The sequence below is a fragment of the Orbicella franksi genome, chromosome 11, assembly GCF_964199315.1.
Source record: "Orbicella franksi chromosome 11, jaOrbFran1.1, whole genome shotgun sequence".
Classification (NCBI taxonomy): Eukaryota; Metazoa; Cnidaria; class Anthozoa; order Scleractinia; family Merulinidae; genus Orbicella; species Orbicella franksi.
Genome location: NC_138155.1, coordinates 20,275,137 through 20,295,242, shown reverse-complemented (window position 1 = coordinate 20,295,242; position 20,106 = coordinate 20,275,137). Strand labels below are relative to the sequence as shown.

Genomic DNA, 20,106 nt, shown 5'->3' with positions numbered 1-20,106 from the left:
CCACTACAATAAAAGAAGCAACATCGCTCCCCGTTTTTAAAAATCTTCTTAGACTTTATTTTAGAGAGTAGTTTTTATTTTTAATTTTTTATAATTGTAAACGTTAATCTCTATGTATAGAAATTTAATGTAGTCTTAATTTACGCAGGGCCCCTTTTGATACCAGCCAAGTGCTGATTGGGCCACCCTGCCTAAATAAAGTTGACCTTGACCTTGACCTATGAGAATACAGATGTCTTGTAAACGCCTGTTCGCTAGAGTTGGCAACTTGGCTCTCTCCAGTAGATGAGTATAGCTAGCATGCTTGTCCTTGTAAACGGCCCTCAAGCCCCTTTCCTGTAGTCGTTCAAGTTTTCGTGCATCGCTAGCTCTGCAAAAGTGCCACACTAGGTGACAATAAGTAAGGTAAGGTAGTACAGCTGACTTGTATAACTCAAACTACTCAACTCCTTAAGGGGTTTTTCGCAAGAGCCAAACAAGAGACCGGATTTTTGCCCTCGGCCGGTCCGAGCTCGGCCATGTCGCACAGTTTCTTATCTGCTCACTGGAAATTGGTTTCTTATAGACTACGCTGGCAATTTTGCCTGTCTTCCTCAGGTCTTTTACAAATTCTCTAGTACTTTATATTATGTGCTTTAGTAAAAACAGGGTCGGCGATTATTAAAAAGGTCTTATTGTGCGGTGGTGACCGGAGAAAGCGGTCAATCACCGAGTCAATAGCAGCTAGCTCTCGGCTATCTTTAAAAGAGGGAACGGGAAATCGGTGAATAGGAATGGGGAACGGGGAGCGGGATATCTTTAAAATGAGGAATCTTTAAAATCGGGAATCTTTAAAATCGGGAATCTTTAAAATCGGGAATCTTTAAAATCGGGAATCATTAAAAGCGGGAGTCTTTAAGACGGGATATCTTTAAAAGCGGGAATCTTTAAAATGGGGAATCTTTAAAATGGGGAATCTTTAAAATGGGGATTCTTTAAAATGGGGAATTTTTAAAAGCGGAAATCTTTAAAACGGTGAATCTTTAAAAGCGGACATCTTTAAAACGGGGAATCTTTGAAAGTAGTAATCTTTAAAATGGGGAATCTTTAAAAGTGGGACTCTTTAAAGGCGGGAATCTTTAAAACGGGAAATCTTTACAAGGAGGAATCTTCAAAATGGGGAATCTTTAAAACCAGGAATCTTTAAAACCGGGAATCTTTAGAACGTGGAATCTTTAAAAGCGGGAATCTTTAAAATGAGAAATCTTTAAAAGCGGGAATTGTTAAAATGGGGAATCTTTAAAAGCGGGAATCTTAAAAATGGGGAATCTTTAAAACCGGGAGTCTTTAAAACGTGGAATCTTTAAAAGCGGGAATCTTTAAAACGGGAAATCTTTACAAGGGGGAATCTTCAAAATGGGGAATCTTTAAAACCAGGAATCTTTAAAACCGGGAATCTTTAAAACCGAGGATCTTTAAAACCGAGAATCTTTAAAACCGGGAATCTTTAAAACGGGGAATCTTTAAAAGTGGGAATCTTTAAAATAGGGAATCTTATTTAAGCGGGAATCTTTAAAAGCAGGTGATTTCTTGACAACCACTGTTTTCCACCTTCGGGCTCGAATCTCTGTCCTTGTTCCTGGTTTTTGTGATAAAAGCGGCCCCAAGTGACCCTTGCTCTATCACATATTGTTCGTAGAGATTATTCCACTCAAATTGTGGAAGACCTTCAAAGCGACCGATTCTTTCTTCTTTAAAGTGAATGCAATGGGCACTTTGAAATTGTCTTTGCAAGACCGCATGGCGTAGAAAGAGGTATCATGAAGCGCACAATGACGGAAAATACGCGAAATTCCCGCCAAAATCTCTAACAACCGACAGATGAGAGTTTCTAAGTCAGATAGCCTATAATATTGTCATGGAATAGTAAATTATCCTCAACTCTTAACTTAAAAAGTAAGCTAATACAAATTACGTCACAGAACACCGCCGCCACATCGTTTGGGTATCTAATTACTCTATTGCTGGTTTTCAGTGTCACGCCATTCAAAATAGATCAAAACAAAACTCAAAACAGCTCAATAGATAAAGTCCAGAATCTTGAAAAGAAAGAAGGTAAAGATGCAAAGACTCTCGCCAAGATTCGGGTCACAGCAATTTTTCTTATGCAAGATATGCGGTGAAATTTTGTACCCAAATTTATAGAGATTTTCATGGAGACACCATGCTGTTGCCCATCCTGATGTACACCAACATGGCGGCCGGAACCAACAGAAACATCCGTCACCGAGTTTTGTTGCAAAAGCGTGAATTTATCTCTCGAGGAACTCAAGAAAATTTTAAAAATACTACTCTTTCTAATACATGAACTGTTCAGATAACCAAATTCCCCGAAATTAGTGACTTTTTTAACCAACATGACAGCTCTCTTGCCCGTCATGTAAATGCCGCGTCGCGAAGAAGCTTTAGAAATTCAAGCGTAGTCTATTACAAAACCAAGAACCCATTCAAAAAACTTGTACGAATATTATTTTTCAGCTGCTCTTAGACAGTAAAATCTCAGGAGGATCAATAGTTTTGTAGTTTGAATTCTAGTGAGGTCATGTGAGAACCAGATTTAGAGGACTGTTGATTTATCGATTAAATGAACAGAAATGTGTTTTCCTTGCCATATATTTGTAGTAAAGTCGTTAGACGTCAGCACATGATAAGGCTAGGACAAATATCTATCGCTGCGAAACTCAATTTAAAAACGTCACAGTCCGGCGATAAGATGAATCCAGGCGGTTTGATTCTTCGGTCGGTGTAGCAGATCTCAAAAAGTGAGAATCGAGGTTGAACCGTTCCACTATCCCGCTAGACCGATTATATTAAATTTTAGTATAATTTCAGAGCTGAACAAAGAGTTTCCAGCAATCTGATTGGTTGAGCGATTCCTTATATGACCTTATATTCACCGCGCCAGGCGGTTTACATGACATTTTCGAGGCCTGGCTACTAAGCTCGCCATCTTTGCCATCTCGGCAAGTAAACATGGTGGGCAGTTGCTGAATGACTTTTTCATTTATTCCGAAGACATCACTCTAAGTCCACGATATTTGAAAGGATGGAGAATTTTCAAAATGACCGCTGTTGCCCTTGCACCAAAAATCCTCTCAAGAACTCGTGTTCAAGGCAGTTAAGAATCGTAAACGCAGTGGATGCGTTGATCGCCACAGCAGGTCAGAACGACTGACCGAAATCTGTTTTTCTCCAAACTAAAGCCACTCATTTGAGACGATGATAACAACTGTGAATGAAGTCAACAGCTTTTTGCTCTAAGAACAAGTTTCCTTTTCTTCAGCTGGAAAGTTAAGGTAAAAAAAATGCAGTTTTGAACATTTGTCACTTTCAGTACGATCGTCTTACCTGCTTAATCCACAGAAGTCGATTTTTTTGAGAAGCTTCCCAATGGCAACTATTCTCTTTTTTCACCAAGCTAACTGGAAAAACTCGTTATTCTCGAAAACTAAGTGCGTTGTATTTAATTATCGTGACGCCATAATTAGTCATAAGTGTTTTGCGACGTTTTCGCTGCCATTGTGGTTTGTGTAAGTGAAGTCCCTGCGTTAGTGATCTATAAAAACTCACATGCCAACTTATCCGTGTTCTTTTTACTTCTATATTTGCGATTAAGCCTCGAAGTCATTGAAAAATTTCACTGAAAAGCGAACAAACCTGCGCGGCTCGTTTTCCAGTGACTCTGAAAAATTCTGTTCTACTCGCCCCAGAATATTTCCAAAAATTCCCACCGGAATTTTTGGTCGAATGGATAGCGCCCTATTTTATCACCTAAAATTTAAACGATAATTGAGATCCCGCCAACCATATCCAGACTTTTAGAAGGTGTGCTTAGCCGTTAAAAAGAAGAAATTTAAATCTGTAATGAGTTGAATAACTGTATTCAATGTACGGTTTTCTTAACTATGGGGTCTGGCAGAGCACAATAAGTAAACAACTGTAAGAAACTGCAGTTTTCTAACTACGTTCTGGTTGGTTTTAAGGTGGTTCTATACAGTTTTTAATGTACCATACCTAGCATTTTCAATTGGCGTTTTACTAACCTTCCCTTACTCTGATCGATGTGGAAATTACACCAGTTTTTGGAAAAAGATTGAAGTTTGGTTGAATATGTTTTTTAAGGTAATCGATATTTCCATGGAAACGATAAACCAAAAATATGAAAATCGGTAAAGCATGAATTGTGTACGAACCAGATCTGTTATAGAAAATCTGATGCTAATTTCTGAAATTACGATGTATGGCAGGGGGAATATGCAAGAATAAAAAAGTTCTATAGGTTTGATTTCGAATAAATCGCAAAAAACATTTTAAACCATGCTTTTTGTTTGATGAAATTAAATAGACTGAAGCAAGGACACTGTTTTAATGAAAATTCTCCAAAAGACACCAAAATGTATTTTGAAGTTTTGTTTGGAAGCGACGAAAGTTTTGTTGGTTTGTGTTTTCTTGATCTCGAGAACGAGACTTTTTCTCACCGTCACTTCCATAATAAATTTAGAACAATTTTCGATTTTAAGCACTTTTTCTAAACTCTTAAGGACGGCTCGATAGAATATTTCAAAACGTTAATCGTGTATGCCTGATAATGTTAACAATTTTATTCCAAAGTTTCATTAGCATCGATACACTGGAACACTTTTAAATTTGTCGATGAAGTAGGCACTCGAACCCACGAAAAAGTTGCGTTACAAAATCCCGATCTAAAACAAATTATGCTAAAAAAATATTAAGATCTATGTGTGTAACATTCCTCCGTGATCTATACATTTCATTGATGCATATTTTAAATAATAATTCGATTTATCCTTGATTGACTTTTTGACGACATTACTTGTGCGCAATTTTCAGACCTTTTTCTCCTGAAAAAAAAAATTACTATTTTCCCCAATACCTTCCTGTTCTTTGTCACTCAAGGTAGAGCTTTGGAATTCTTTCTGAACAGTCCTTTCGCTGTTATGGAAAGAAGGGCCAAAAGTCCCCTTGATCCGTATTTCAAAAAACATCCCGCAAATTTGCATTCAGGTATTGTAGCGAAATGTACTGATCACGGGAGAATGTTACACACATAGATCTAACGTTTTAAAATAATCTATCGAGCCGTTTCTAAGATTTTACAAAAAGCACTGAAAATCGAAAATTGTTCTACATTTATTATGGAAGTGACGTTGAGAAAAAGTCTCGTTCTTGAGATCAAGAAAACACAAACCAACAAACCTTTCATGGCTTCAAAACAAAACATAGCTTCAAGACACATTTTTGTGTCTTTTGGGGCAATTTCATTAAAATCGCGTTCTTCTTTCAGTCCGTTTAATTTAATTAAACAAAAAGCACGGTTTGAAATGTTTTTACGATTTGTTCGAAATCAAACATACAGAATTTTATTATTTTTGCATATTCCTTTGCCATACATCATAATTTCAGAAATTGGCATCAGATTTTTGATAACAGATTTGGTTCGTACAAAATTCATGTTTTACCGATATTCATATTTTTGGTTTGTCGTTTCCATGAAAATATCAACTACCTTAAAAACCACTTTCAACCAAACTTCAATCTTTTTCCAAAAACTGGTGTAATTTCCACATCGATCAGAGTAAGGGAAGGTTAGTAAAACGCCAATTGAAAATGCTTAGCATGGCTCAGAAAAAAACTGTATCGAGCCACCTTAAAGTACCAATGCATGTTATATTGGACCTCGTTTCCGTCACCAGCAGGTGCTTCATTGCTGTGAAATAGGGTTATTGTCAGTGTACCAGTCTCATTATGATTAAAAAAGCAGTTGAATTGAGAGATAAAACTGGATCTGAATTTGAATTCGATTTATGCTTGAAATGAATGTTATTGAATCACGTAGGAAAACAATTCTAAGAAATTTAATTAAAACAGCTGGACTACCAGTGGCGGTCATGTTTGTTTGGCGGTGATAGAGATGACTTTCTTTATGTCATCCAGTAGAGCAATTTTCCTCCCTTCTCGACTTTGCAAAGAAACTATGTCTTGCAAGTATCTTTGCCCGAAACAAATAGGTTTGATTGGACTGAATAATTGCATGAAAATGATAACGCAGGAGACATATCTATTAGCTCAAGGTTCGTTACAAAGGATGCGTTGATGCTTCTTTACGGAAATGGAATCATCAAGCTGACATTTGATGACATTGGTCTAAAGCCACACAAGATAGATCCACGGAAATGTCAACGAAAAAGTCTCAACCTAAAGTAATCAGGACCACCAAGGGCCGGAAGTTTGATTTCCTGTTAGTGAAAGTCTATTTGCACTCTGCTCGGAGAAGACATCTTTTTCAGTAATCAAAATGGAGACATTGGTCAACATATTTGTTCAATTCATTTTTGCTCACGGAAATGGAACATCACCTTACGATAACAATTATAATAATAATAATATATAATATAAAAATAATAAGCGGCAGTTGTGAATTTTTTTTTTTTTTTTTTTTCTTTTTCATCAAAGTTAAGAAGACTGCATTTTGCTGAAAGAGGCCTCCAGAAGATCAGATACCCATCGCTTAGGTAAGCAGTTGAACAAACAAAATGGAAATGTAAATTACGAAGTGTCATTGCGTGCTACAGCCTGAATTTGTGGGAAACATTTACATATACATATTTCATTTCTGTTTGGTGTGCTGTATTCATATTCTAAAAATTATTCCACAGCAGCCTGTAAGTTTAGTTAGAGAGTTCTGTTAACTGAATCAAGGAAAAAATGGTAACCACATCAATAATGTATGTCGACTCACTCAAGATTTCATCCGCTGGTATAACATAATGCTGCAAAAACGTCTAGGAGAAGTAAAATAATGTCATCAAACACGAAGTTTGGGAAGATAATGTTTTGCATCTTAATCTTAAGGTTACCTTAGACCCTCAGGAGAACTTCCTGTTCGCTTTTACCAAAACTATATAAAAAGAACTGTATCAACGTAAAGCCAATCACATTTAGAATCAAAAGAATAACTATTTTGAAGACTTTATTTATTGATAAGCGGGCGCAAGACTGACAGTGGTTGCTGAACTCAGTTACCTGGATTCGTGTTCTCGCATACGATAAAACAAGCTGAATCATGCCAATAATTAGCAAATGACGACTGCAAAAAGTGCGTGAGGTTTGTTCGATATTCGTTTTGGCTAATGAGGAAATAAATGTTGAATTACACGAATATAATATCAGTTGGCCGATCTTCGTGACATGAGAGGGCCTAAGAAAGAAAGTATTTGAAATGTCAAAAAAGAAAACACTTCGGCACATTGATAATCAAGGAACATTTTAGCCAATTTTCGTGAGAATTTACCCAAATCTATACACCCTATTAATTCGCTTAAAGGAAAGGAATTAAGTCAAAAATAAAGCCCGAGTTTTTATCCCTTAAAGAATCGCAAGCTGATTACACCTTACCAAGAAAACTGTCAAAGCTGTCATACCTTCGTATCGTACTGTCATATCGTCATGAAATACAAGCTTGGAACAAGATAGTCCTAATAGAAATAAGCCATTGCAATTTGCTGGAAAATACTATTTTACATTCTTACTGATTTGCGATGATGGGAATTTGAGACACAACAGAAAGGCTTCTGCCACTGGAAAACTGAGTAGTAACAAAGCACTCCGGTTCGGCGAAAGAGAAAAAAACCGTAGAAGAAACGAGTGCGCAACTAGCAACTAAAATCGATCAAACGCCGATCTGAAACAAAACGCGGAAACTGTTAGAAACTCAGTTGGGCGAGCGTTTACTGGAGTACTATAATTACAACCTTCTGAAGGCCACAGGTTGGTCGAACATTGGGCCTTTGTCGCTAGCGGTGAGTTCCTTCTTGTTGCTATCATGGAACGATCCTTCCTCTTTACTTGCTTTTTTTAGCCCGGGATTCTTAACATATTTTATCAGGGTGGAGTTTTGTCTTCACAACGAACTCATACGAGTTTTTTTTCGCCAAATTTCTTCTCCAAATTTCATTGATCTTTGTTTAAACGACGCGCAAAGGCAGTTGTAATTCTCACAAAAAAACGCGATTTAGCCCACGGCCAGGAGCCCACGGCAGAAACCACAACAGAATTATAGAAACACCAAGGCACTGTTCTGATTGAAGAATAGTTTGTTGCTCATAGTAAAACTGTTGCCTTTTTTTCTTCTTTATTACTCGCATATTGGCATATGTAACTCCATGATCTACGACATAAGAAGTGAGATGCAAATGCCTGGGCTGCTCAATGTTAGTTGTCTAGGAGAGCTACTTTCTACACTTAACTATAAACTTTCTCTTTTTTCAGGAAAAACAGATGAAACTGTAACATCTGAAGTAGGATTCCTCGAAAACGACCCAGACGATAAGAAGATTTTGATAACAGAAAGAAAAGGGAAAATTATCGAGACAAAACATAATGCCGAATTTTACTGAAATTAGAAACTGCACGACAATTCAAGAGTTCTGTTGCTTGGAGAGCCTTAAGGAACCACATCGAACAATTATTTCAGCATTGAATATTCTCCTTTCCATCCTTGCTTTAATAGGGAATGTTCTGATTTTTGTTGCTCTTCGAAAAGTCTCTTCCCTTCACCTGCCATCAAAACTTCTCTTTGGTTGCCTCGCAAGCACCGATTTCTTCGTGGGTCTAATTTCACATCCTCTTTTTGTAACCTTTATTTTCGCTCCAGAACATTCCAAACTTTGCTACTATTCTACCATACTTTCAAATACGATAGGTTACATTTTCTGTGGGGTATCTTTGTTAACAATAACGGCAATAAGTGTAGACAGACTTCTCGCCCTGATGTTGAGGCTAAGATACAGGCAAGTGGTAACTTTGAGGCGAGTATGGGTCCTTGTGGTATCTTTTTGGCTTTTTAGCACTGGCTTTTCAATAACAATGCTTTACAAGCGTCGCATAGCTGAAACGATTACCTCCATAATAATGCTGTCATGCCTAGTAACCTTCATATTTTGTTATATGAAGATTTATCTTACCCTTCACCGTCACCAAGCTCGATTACATAATAATACGTCCCAAGGACAACAAAGTGAAGCACGAATTCCATTGAATATAGCACGATACAGAAAGACCGTGTCCAGTGCTTTGTGGGTACAAATGACTTTACTTGCTTGTTATCTGCCATTTGCTGTTGTTACAGGTTTACGTGGCGTGCTTGGATTACACTCACCAACTTTTCACCAAGCTCATGCTGTAACGATTACCCTTCTTTTGTTGAACTCCACGTTGAATCCATTTCTGTACTGTTGGAAACTGAAAGACGTGAGGCGAGCAGTGAAGGACACGATCAAGGAGGTGAACTGTTTCCCGGGTTAGTTGTCTCGAAAGCGTAGCGGTATAGCTGATTGCCATCAAGAGTCATTTATTCGTCAAGAAAACATTACTTACCAAACGAGCACTTTTTTCACTGTTACCAAAACTGCTCCAAATACAGTTATCAGTTATCACTATGTTTTAATATTTAGCCAAGATGATATAGCAAAGTGCGTAAAGTTAGTTAACCTTAAACATTACAAGATATCATCTGTAAGTAAAGCGAGATATTAATGAATTTTAAGCAATGTTAGTATTGTAAGTTGTGTAAGTGGTTGCTGCCCCCACTCCACCCTCGGGCTCTTTAAAACTTTGTCAACAGGATTTTCTCTAGGCACTTGTCCATTTAAGTAGGCGTTCGTTTATCTTTGAGACATATTTGCTGAGAATGTGGTGAAAATCGGCTCGCACATTAAGGGGATTTCCAAGGACAAGTGAGGTGTGTACGTGAGCTACGAGAAAGTTAATGGTTATTATAATGTGATATTGGAAGCTGTCAGAGATATAAGTTTTACGCCAAAATACGAAAATTACGATGCAAAAAAGGGAAAAATCTGAAAGTTTCTGCCATGTTGGATTACGTCACTGGGCGCCCAGCAGCGTTCTTTCACAGGTATGCCATAATACTAACATCATCTTGTAGGCGACAGAGACAGGTTCTCTATATTAAGGGTAAAACGTTTCAAAATAGCGTACCTCAACGAGAAAATGCTGGGGTCCAACCACCTCCCCCTCCTCCTCTGTACTGTCCGTATGGGGTTATGAGTTTGCATGTACGTACAAGGGTAAGCCCTCTTTGACCTTTGGTGGAAGACAAAGGAAAAAAAGGAAAAAATGGACGCGGGCTTATTTCAAACTTTTTCAACTTAAAGAACATTCAAGAGATATTATGGTTGAATTTTGTCAATTTTCCTAAATTTATCAGGGAACATTTTTTGTACATATCTGTCAAACGTTTGGTCGCATGACGTGCCATTTCTATGGCAACCAAGATCTCAAAGAGCTTTTTTTACTACACTTTCGCGGTTTTCTTGAGGTTAGATATCTGTTCTTGATTCATTTTGGATGTTACAAAGATTACATTTCAAATTCTTTACAGTTTTGAAAACAATATTAATTGGAGCTGTTGCAACTTATTTAAATAATGTTTGAAATCCAAGATGGTCAATTTGAAATATGACGTATAAGTATAAAATGTGACTTCAAGATTGACACGTAATTATCACTAAAATAGCCACATTTGGATGCTTTAGATGCTATGCAAGTCTGATTGCTGTTGAGTCACTACTTTTGGAGACAAATCAGCGCGTAGAGCGTAAAAAAGCCAAAATCTTAAAAGTCCGAGGACAAAGTAAGTGCAGACTATAGGAAATTCTCACCATCATAACAAGCATTTAGATGTTTATTCATATTTATCGTTTTATTTAGTTATTTAGTTATTTAGTTAGTTAGTTAGTTAGTTAGTTAGTTAGTTAGTTAGTTAGTTAGGTAGGTAGGTAGGTAGGTAGGTAGGTAGTTAGTTAGTTAGTTAGTTAGTTAGTTAGTTAGTTAGTTAGTTATTCAAAGATTTTGCCACGCTTAAAATTGATTTCTTACGTTTATGACTCTGGAGGTTTTCAATCATTACTGGACCAGGCGGGAACAATCTTAGTTCACAATTGATCTTGTTTGTCTAGAAAGAAGACAGTAGTAACAATCATCGTCGAGAAAAAAATGCAGAACTTAACTGAAATTAAAAACCAAACTACAACTGAAGAGTTTTATTGCTTGACCGCTCTTACTGAGCCAAAGCCAAAGATCATTTTTTTCAGCAATTAATATTCTTCTTTCCATCACCGCGTTTCTGGGAAATGTTCATGATCATCATTGTTCTTCCAAAAGTGTCATCTCTCTTTATCCACAATCAAAACTGTTACTAGGTTACCTTGCTAGCACCGATGTCTGTGTGGATTTCGTTACACAAGCTCTTTACGTTAATTAACAAACAATTATGGTAAAGCTTACATCTCATTAATAAAAGCCAAACCTAATAATGTAGTTTATATCCCTCTTATGTCATTTTTATCGTTTTCCTTTTCTGCGTGAAGACCATGAACTATTTTCAGCCGTTTGAAAATTCAGTCCATGGCGCGAAATTTGCGACATCTTTCGCGCTGCCAAAAATCCCTTGCTACCTCATTCGTGTGCAAGGAAACGTGGCGGAAAAGGGAAAGAAAGAATGTGTTCCGAACAAGTTTTGTGTGACTGGAGGGCCCGAGAAAGTGATTTGCACTGACACTAATGCTACTCCAGGTAGATCAATGCATCTGTTCTCTAAAGCTAAGACGAGGCCGTAAAAATACACTGGCTAAATTCGTCCACAAACATCGCCCTGATTTTAAGCCCACGAAGACTTCTCAACTTCAACTTCACTTTATTTTGCACTTACATTTAGAATTACAACATTAGCATAAAAAAGAAAGAAAGATACATTTATAACAATTAAAAGTCACAATGGTATATAGTCAGTTATGCATGGAGGCTAATAGACCCGCGAGATTATCGAGTTAGCCTCCATCTCGTTTGAGTGAACATACAAAACATGGGAGTAGAAGGACGGATTACTAAAGGAAAGAGCTAGAAGAATTGTGGAAACTTACGTTTAATATTGCTGAGATAGAACATAGTCCATTTCGGTCTGGAGTGTTTCACACGGAGCCCAGATCTAGCCGACTCAATGGATAGTTCTACGCTATGTTTTTCGGCTAATTTACCTTTACCGGCTGTTGCTGAGTCACCAGAAAGTGCAGCAGACCTCGAAAAAGAAATATCCGAAAATTTTGAGCGAGAGCCAACACGTGATGGTGTAGTGCAGGAGCTTATCGGAGATTCCACCAGCAGCAGAGATGGTGACGAAGAAGACAGAAACCTGAGGTAGGGATAATAATCTACACTAGTTAATTATCCCCACATAAACAATAATTTCTGGGATCACTCTGGACATTTTGTAAAATAAGTAAAGCTTTGGAGGTTTGTGATAGAAATTGACTACATTGGAAGAAATTAATTTTTGGACAAATAAATCAAGCTCCTTATTGTCTTACAGAGTTAAGTGTATTTGCATTAAATATGCATCCTAAATTAACTTTATCCAGCCAGTGGCTAAATATCTTAAATCAAATAAAAAGGTAAAGACTCGATAGCTAAATAATGAGCGAAATTATCTAAAATACAGAATTAATATATTTAATTGCTAAGAAGTTATCTTTGTAAATTGAAAAGCTCAATATCTCGTTGTGCGTAAAGGGTATAGGAGAATACTACTGTAGAAAATGAACCAAAGTTCCTGGTGTTCTTCAGCATGCTTCAGAGTCTGTTCCTAATATTTTGTTTTCAGTGCAAGACTGGAAAGCCCAAGGCTGTGATGAAACAGACTGGCACAATTGTTACTGTGCTTCAATACTGCAGCCACTGTTGGGGAAATCCTTACACCAAGAGGAGTCAGCCCTATCGTCCAGTGTTTGGGAGGTATCCTGCTGGTAATGCTCTCCTAAGTTTGCTCGCTGGAGCGTCTTTAAGCAAAATCCTTTTGTTCTTCCACCATATGGGGCTCTCTGTGCATACCATCTGCGCATATTTTGTATACCAGAAGAAGTTATCATTCCCGGCCATTCTTCATCATTGTCGAGACTTGTAGAGGAGCTCTCATCAGCCAGCTGAAGTCAACAAAAGATTCCGTTTGGAGTGGTGACGGCGGATTTGACTCTATGGGGCACAACAAAAAGTATGTCGCCTACACCATGTTTTGTGAAACAATTATGAAAATTGACGCTTTGTTTACCTTTGAATACATGGAATTCTTTCAAAACATCAGGCTCAGACTGTGTTATTATAACTTAGTTGCACATTGCTGTCGTACATAATAAAAGACTGTTCTAAAGGCTAGGTTGCGTGTTAGTGACATGGTCATAGATCATTGTTGACTTTGACATGGTTAACACTTTTCATACCTTCCATATGTATTTGTAAATAATATTATCATGGCAAGTGGGTCTGATTCACAAATCAAAGGCGGCTAAATTTTTATCAAAACAAAGTCAACTTCTAATCAAAGCAATGTTTCCGAAACAAACAACTGCAAATTTGCTAATTTAGTACCATTGCCTATAGCTACTTTTTCTAAACCCATCATGCCTTAGTGAGCATCTGGGAGTACCATTTTGTCTCACATTAAAAACTCATTTTCCAATTTTGATTGTATTAATCCCGAATTACGGATCTGTAACTCACATTATGTCTGAACAGGTTGCATTTTATTACAAATCACGACCGTTGCATTTTCCAAATAAAAAAAATTCAGGATCAGTTGAGTGTGCCTGAAAAGGTTGGTTCGTCTTCTTCCTTTCCTCTGGTGGTATACACCCAGTTGAGGCATGTGTGGCATATCTCAGGGTCTCAATGGGGTAGTGGCTTCTACAGCTAATGATTAAATTTTAAACATTTTTACGGGTAACGGTTAAATTGTTGGCCCTTTTGTAACGGCCTACTCCTATCTCATTCCCAGTCCAAGTAGCATCCAGCGTATAATCCACCTGTGGGCTTTAGCTCTGAGAAATCTGCATTAAAATTTGAAAAATACATAAGAAGGTAGGAAATGATTTGAGCTTATTTCTTGGTAATATTATGTGTTACTTCCGCTCTGGTAATATTCTCTGATTTTTTTTGTTTTTGTTTTTTTGTTTCTGGGGTGGTGGGAGTGGCCAAATTGAGAGCATATAAAGCTTGAAGAATTACTCACTCATTCTCTGAAGTCCTATCTTTTGAGTAATAAATGGAGATTGAAATAGCTCAAATATATAATTCGTGGCATGGTTTAAGATCGTTCTGAACTTTCGCACCCAGCTGACTGTAAATCGTCTTATTAAGCCCAGTGATGAAATAAGAAACCTTATCATATAGCAAGAACTGACACGCATGGTCTTATCAAATCGTTGCTCTAACTTAGCCGTATTAAGTCCATCTTCGTCGACTTCGTCTTCATCGAGGCGTCCGTCATTGTCATCGGAACTCGCCACAGTCTGGCCTTCGTAAAGAGCTATCTTGCCCATTTCTTTTCCTACATCTTCCTCAATACCAAGTCTAGATCGTCTTTGAATGTACTTGAGGTAAAGTCCTCGCCGCTTACAGCCATGTTCCGTCGAAGATTCTCCAGGTATTGTAAAAATAACTTCAAAAAGCGTACACGCGAATGAGATCACAATCTTTGAAAAGATCCCTGGACCTTGACTACAATTTTATCGTGAAATGAGAGATCTTTAGTCGCTTTCCCGTCAAAATAATTCTTAATAAACCTATATTCAGGGAAAGTAGTAAAATATTTTCATGTGCACTTTAAGAAATATCTGTCTGAGGATAGTCTGCGTACAGTTGTCCAAACCTTTATTACTTCCCGACTCAGCTAATGTTAGCTTAATGTATGGACTTCCCAATTTGCAAAGTTCTGATCTACAGCGTGTCCAAAATGCAGCTATTAGACTTGATATGAACATACCCAAGTAACTCACACATAATGCCAGCTCTCTAGGAACTTCACTGGCTACCCATTGCTTATCAAATTAAGAGTAAGATTCTTCAGTATGCATACCTTTAAATCAATTGATGAAGTAGCAGATGGCCGATCGAAGAGGTTTTTTTTAAATTAATTCTGTTTAGACATCGCTAAATTAAAAAGCTATATCAAAGTCCTGTTAGGAATTAATTATAAAGACATTCTGTTCAGCAGCTCCGTCAAGGAAACTCTGCTTTCCAACGAAACACAAAGGGTTCGTTCTCGGTGAGTTCTAATGTGCCACGAAAAGCTTGCTCGATTACGAAAGGGTATATATTAATTTTATTATTGGTAATTACGATTCGTTTAGTTTTTCTTTTTTTTTTTTCGTTTTTGACGTTGCTATTTCATCCTACGGCCCCAAGAGAGACATTAAGAGAAATGGATATTTACTAACTCTTAAAAAGAAACAGGCCATCAAAATAAATAAAACAAGGATCCGGCACAATTGCAACAGATTGCTAGAGACCGACACTGCGGTACTCAGTACAAGAACAAAAGGTAGAAAATGGCTAACGCCAAGACAATTAAAGTTCAAATAATATGTATATTTTTCCATATATAAAAAAAAAAAAAGTTTTTTTTTTTCGAAACCGCTAAGTTGGTTGGGAAGAAACAAAACTTGAAACATGTCTTATGACCATTAGCAAAATTAACAATTGAGAACATTATTTGCCAATTTTGCAACGAAAAAAAAAAAAAAAAAAACGGAAGCTAATAATAGAATAGTCAATTACGGTAAATTACTGGATTCCCGACAGTAGAGCACTTACCGGTCTCAAGTCCTCTTATAATGATACTTGGTGTTTTTGAAAACATTATTTCACATTTTCTTTGGAATTCAAAGTTATCTTTACTGAACACCTTAAAATCCTAACCTCTCAAAATCTTATAACCCGGCTATGTGCATTTAAAATTAGGACGTACCTGGCATTTTAGATAAGAATAGCATGCTAATGTAATGACAATTTTAGTTGAATTGTAATAAAGTGATTTTGTATTAAAGTACGTAATTTAGTATTATCCCGAATTAACATCACCTGTAATCAGACTGAACTCATTTAAGAGGGAAAGTAAGAAAGGTAAGCGATCTGAAAACACGAAGCAAGGAAATTATTACACACTCAGTCAGTCGAAGGAAGATGAATTTCACCACTATTAACCGCACAATAATTAGTTGTGGTCTCGCATTTCTTCCTATAAATGCCGAATATATTTCCTCTGATGTTCGCGCTGTATTCATCGCCAGAATGGTCGTGAACTCTTTCACCTGTCCTTTCATAATTTTGCTCAACATCCTGGTGATGGTTGCAGTGAAAGCCAAACGACAGCTTCGCACCAAATCTAACATAGCACTCGCCTGTTTAGCCACAACTGACCTCGTGGTGGGACTACTTGTTCAGCCTTTTCATATCATACACGGAAGTTATCTTCTCAGTGGTCAAGGAAACATATTCTGCAACCTAGACAAACTATCAGTGACTCTCACTGGCAAATTTCTGACGGCATCAGTTTGTCATTTAATTTTGTTGAGTGCAGAGCGTTATGTCGCGGTTAGACACCCCTTCACGTAGGAGAACCAGGTGACTGAAGTTCGTATCATCATAGCTTCTGGTCTGGCGTGGGTTATAGCCCTATTGCTTCCCATGCAAGACGTCTTCAAAACTAACACAGATTTTTCAAGTAACTTTGTAGTGTTCATAGTCGGGCCAGTTTTTCTCTATTTTCCCGCAATGATTTATTTTAATTGTGTTGTATACAAGGAGGTCCGCCGCAACGAGAAACAAATTGCTGCTAACCAAATTTCCTTAGAAGCGAAGAAGGAGTTACTGAAAAGCAAGAAAGCTTTCTACACGACAACTGTTGTTCTACTGGCTTCTTTTCTTTGCTATATTCCAATAAATATCTTTTTCGCTATTTTGGCTTCCACTACCAACAGGAACCCAGCAAATGGAGGAGAAACTGCTATTTATCTTATTCCTTTGATACCAGTACTGAATTCGTTATTTAATCCGTTAATTTACTCTGTTAGAATAAGATATTTTCGCGTAGCCTTCATTCAGTTGCTGTCGAGAAAAACCGTTGCACAAGCTGAGGAAGTTGAAAGGAAAATGTTTGGACCAAGGCAGATTGGAGTCATAGCTAATGTTGAACAAGTACAAAATATTAGGACGAGCCGAGATGATGTGTGATAAGGGAATGAGACATTTGACTATGGACAAGTTATTAATATTATGACATTACAGTGTGAACACTGAGCCGCTACAAATATATGAACATTTCTGTAAAGACATTTGTTATGTAGCCTGTTTTTCTAAACATTTTGGAATCGAAAGTTTCAGTCAGTCGGCCATAAGATCATGTCCGATCTATGGCGGAAAGAATTATAGAATTCACATTAGAGCAGTACATTTAGTATGGTACCTATTGTATGGAACATGTCCTAGGATCGAGAGAGAAGTGAAAGAGATATCGATGCAAGTCAAAATTTTAGAACAATTTTCATTGTAAGCGTAAACCTGAATGTATTCTGTGAATGTGTTAAAATGATATAAATTGTAAACGCGAGAAATTTTTTGAACTTTGTTAATGATGGTGGATATTATAAAAACACTCATTTGTTCCTTTCAGTTGCAGCGACTTGGACTTTATTTTTCCCTTTATCACAAATAATTGACAATCATTCATTGGATATGAGTTGGCTATAACCAATCATATATCGAACAAGCTCGAATGGAATAATTTTTTCATTAAATTTCATTATTAAATTCTGTATGTACGCTTGTATACTTGGCTTCAACTTCAGAACCTGTGAGGCCACCCTGATGGTTTTTCATGGCTGGTAAAGAACCGAGCTGACTTCGGTTCAACCCAAAATACTCAACACCTTGAGGAGTTTTTCACAAGGGCCAGCGCTTTAGCTGGCGTTGATTCTCTCGTCGTCGTCTTCCAAAAAGGAGACCGGATTTTTCCTCTCGGCCGGCCCGAGCACGCCGATGTCGAACAGTTTCTTTATTTGCTCAGTAGAAATCGGTCTCTTATGGACTATGGCAATGTTGCCCGTGTTCCTCAGGTCTTTTACAAATGCTCTAATACTTTATATTATGATCCCCAGTAAAAGCAGGGTCAGCGATTATTGAAAAGGTGTATTAATGTGCGGTGCGACCGGAGAAAGCGGTCAATCACCGTGTCAACGTGATTGAAATGCTTTTGTAGAAACTTCCTTCCTTTTTCCTCGCGGACGTGTGACAATTATTGAGGTACACATTAATTAAGGTCTTCCTAGCTCATTTCTTCCATTGGCTTCGCCGAAAACTTATTATACATACGTTAAGGGTATTTTTTAAGTGACAATGATGAATGTTTCTATCAGATCACTTTTTAAACCACTTAGTTAAAACTTACACGAGATTTTAAAAGGATTTTGTCTCCATTGCAACGCTTGACAAATAGTTAAATTTTAAAATATAACTCTTAAGTATTTTTTGAATGCGTTGATCTCGCAGAATTTTCTTTAAAAGGAAGCAGGACATACATAAGTGATTGTGGCCAAGACAGCTGATCTTGGATCCGCCATCTTGGATCTGCCTTCTTCCACGTTAAAAACACCTTTATACTAAAGCAAAATGTGGCAAAAGTGTTTAAAAATTGAAGGTATTGTACCTTATTATGTAGTTAAACAGTACAATTAGTTGAAAAAGCTTTCTTAAGCTGGAGAAGCACAAAAATGTATAGATATAGTTTGAAAATATTGCCTTGAAAAGATAATTCACGAGGTGGAGTAATGATTTCATAATTTACTCAACAATGTTCTTCTAGCTTTACGGATTCTTTTTACTGACATTTAAAATGCCTTAATCTTTCTTATCCTCCTCCTCCTCATCTTCCTGGGTAACTTACATGATCTTGCACAAGAACAGAACATCTTGATGCTCTTCTCCAAGGCGACACATTTCTGAAAGATAGGAGGATAAATATCTTGCATAATTTATATTGCGGTATGCAAAGCACCATGGGATCGATCATGTTCCTTATTGTTGAAACATTTAGTTCCCAGTTGCCTTCCTTCAATGTTCTTAGAAGTCTTGAGAGAATCTTTACCATATCCAGGTAAGATAACCAGAACTCGGATAGCTTGCCATTCTCATGCCAGAGGAACTCCATGTACTTGTCAAAACGCTTGACGAAATCGACACTACAAGAACTGGTCATAAGCTTCCGGAAATGCCTTTCGTAGATATCATCATAGAAATCGCCAATCTCACTGAAGAAGCTATCAATAGTACTCTTGGATTCCTTGTGATTCTCCTCTATCCAGGCCCCGAATCCTTGCTACGCCAGTCTCATGAGGGCTTCATACATGATCTTATGGAGTCTAACCCGGCCTCAGAAACTTCTGCTATCACACAAGATTCGACGCATAGGTCTCTCAAGCGGGCATCCTGGAAGCGCTTGTCAATAATGGACAACAGGATGCAGGCTGTGTGGAATACTCCTATCCCAAGCACGATATTTTTGAATCTCTCACTTTGTTTCCACTGGGATTCAGTTACCTTTGCATAGAGTCCTTGCTCAAAGACGAGAACGATACTCTTCAACTTGAACATATTCTTGATCTTGATCGACTGCACTAGAACGTTGTGAATGGTAGCCATGTCTGTAGCGGGTGCGTCAATAGTCGGCAGATATTCGATGACATCCTGCTAACCTGCGAACAGGCTCCCGGCGAGGACGGAAAAAAATTTCGGCGAGCACGAAACAGAAGAATTCGGAGAGCTAGCAAAGTTAAGCGATCGGGGCTTCGTTCGGGCTCACCGGGAGCCTGTTCGCAGGCTAACATCCTGCGAGACTTGTGAATCTCGTTACGAACGTTACGAACGAAAAGCCGACGTTCTCAAATTCTTCCGGTTTGAAGAACGTTTTCGAAAAGCCCTGTTTTCGTGACGGATTAGTGTAGACAGTAGGCCTAACCGTAGAAATAAAGCTGCGTTTTCACATTTCTCCGGCGTAGTGTGGACACTGCTTAAAGACGACATGAAAAACCGAAGGGTAAAAACATAGTAAGTTCTATGGTCGTCAAATAAAAAAAAAACGAACAAATAAACAAAGGAACAACAACAACAACAAAAAAAAAAAAAAAAAAAAAAAAACGCAGGACT

General features: G+C 37.7%; 1 protein-coding gene and 1 pseudogene across 1 annotated transcript; both read left to right on the top strand.

Moving 5' to 3' along the window:
* Positions 1-8,403: 8,403 nt before the first annotated feature.
* Positions 8,404-10,272, top strand: LOC145460385 (melanocyte-stimulating hormone receptor-like). Its single transcript, XM_081445164.1, has one exon. The coding sequence runs from the start codon at positions 8,440-8,442 to the stop codon at positions 9,361-9,363; it is 924 nt and encodes a 307-aa protein (XP_081301290.1). The 5' UTR covers positions 8,404-8,439; the 3' UTR covers positions 9,364-10,272.
* Positions 10,273-16,089: 5,817 nt separating this feature from the next.
* On the top strand, positions 16,090-17,139 carry LOC145502188 (histamine H2 receptor-like; annotated as a pseudogene).
* The last annotated feature ends 2,967 nt before the right edge of the window (positions 17,140-20,106 follow it).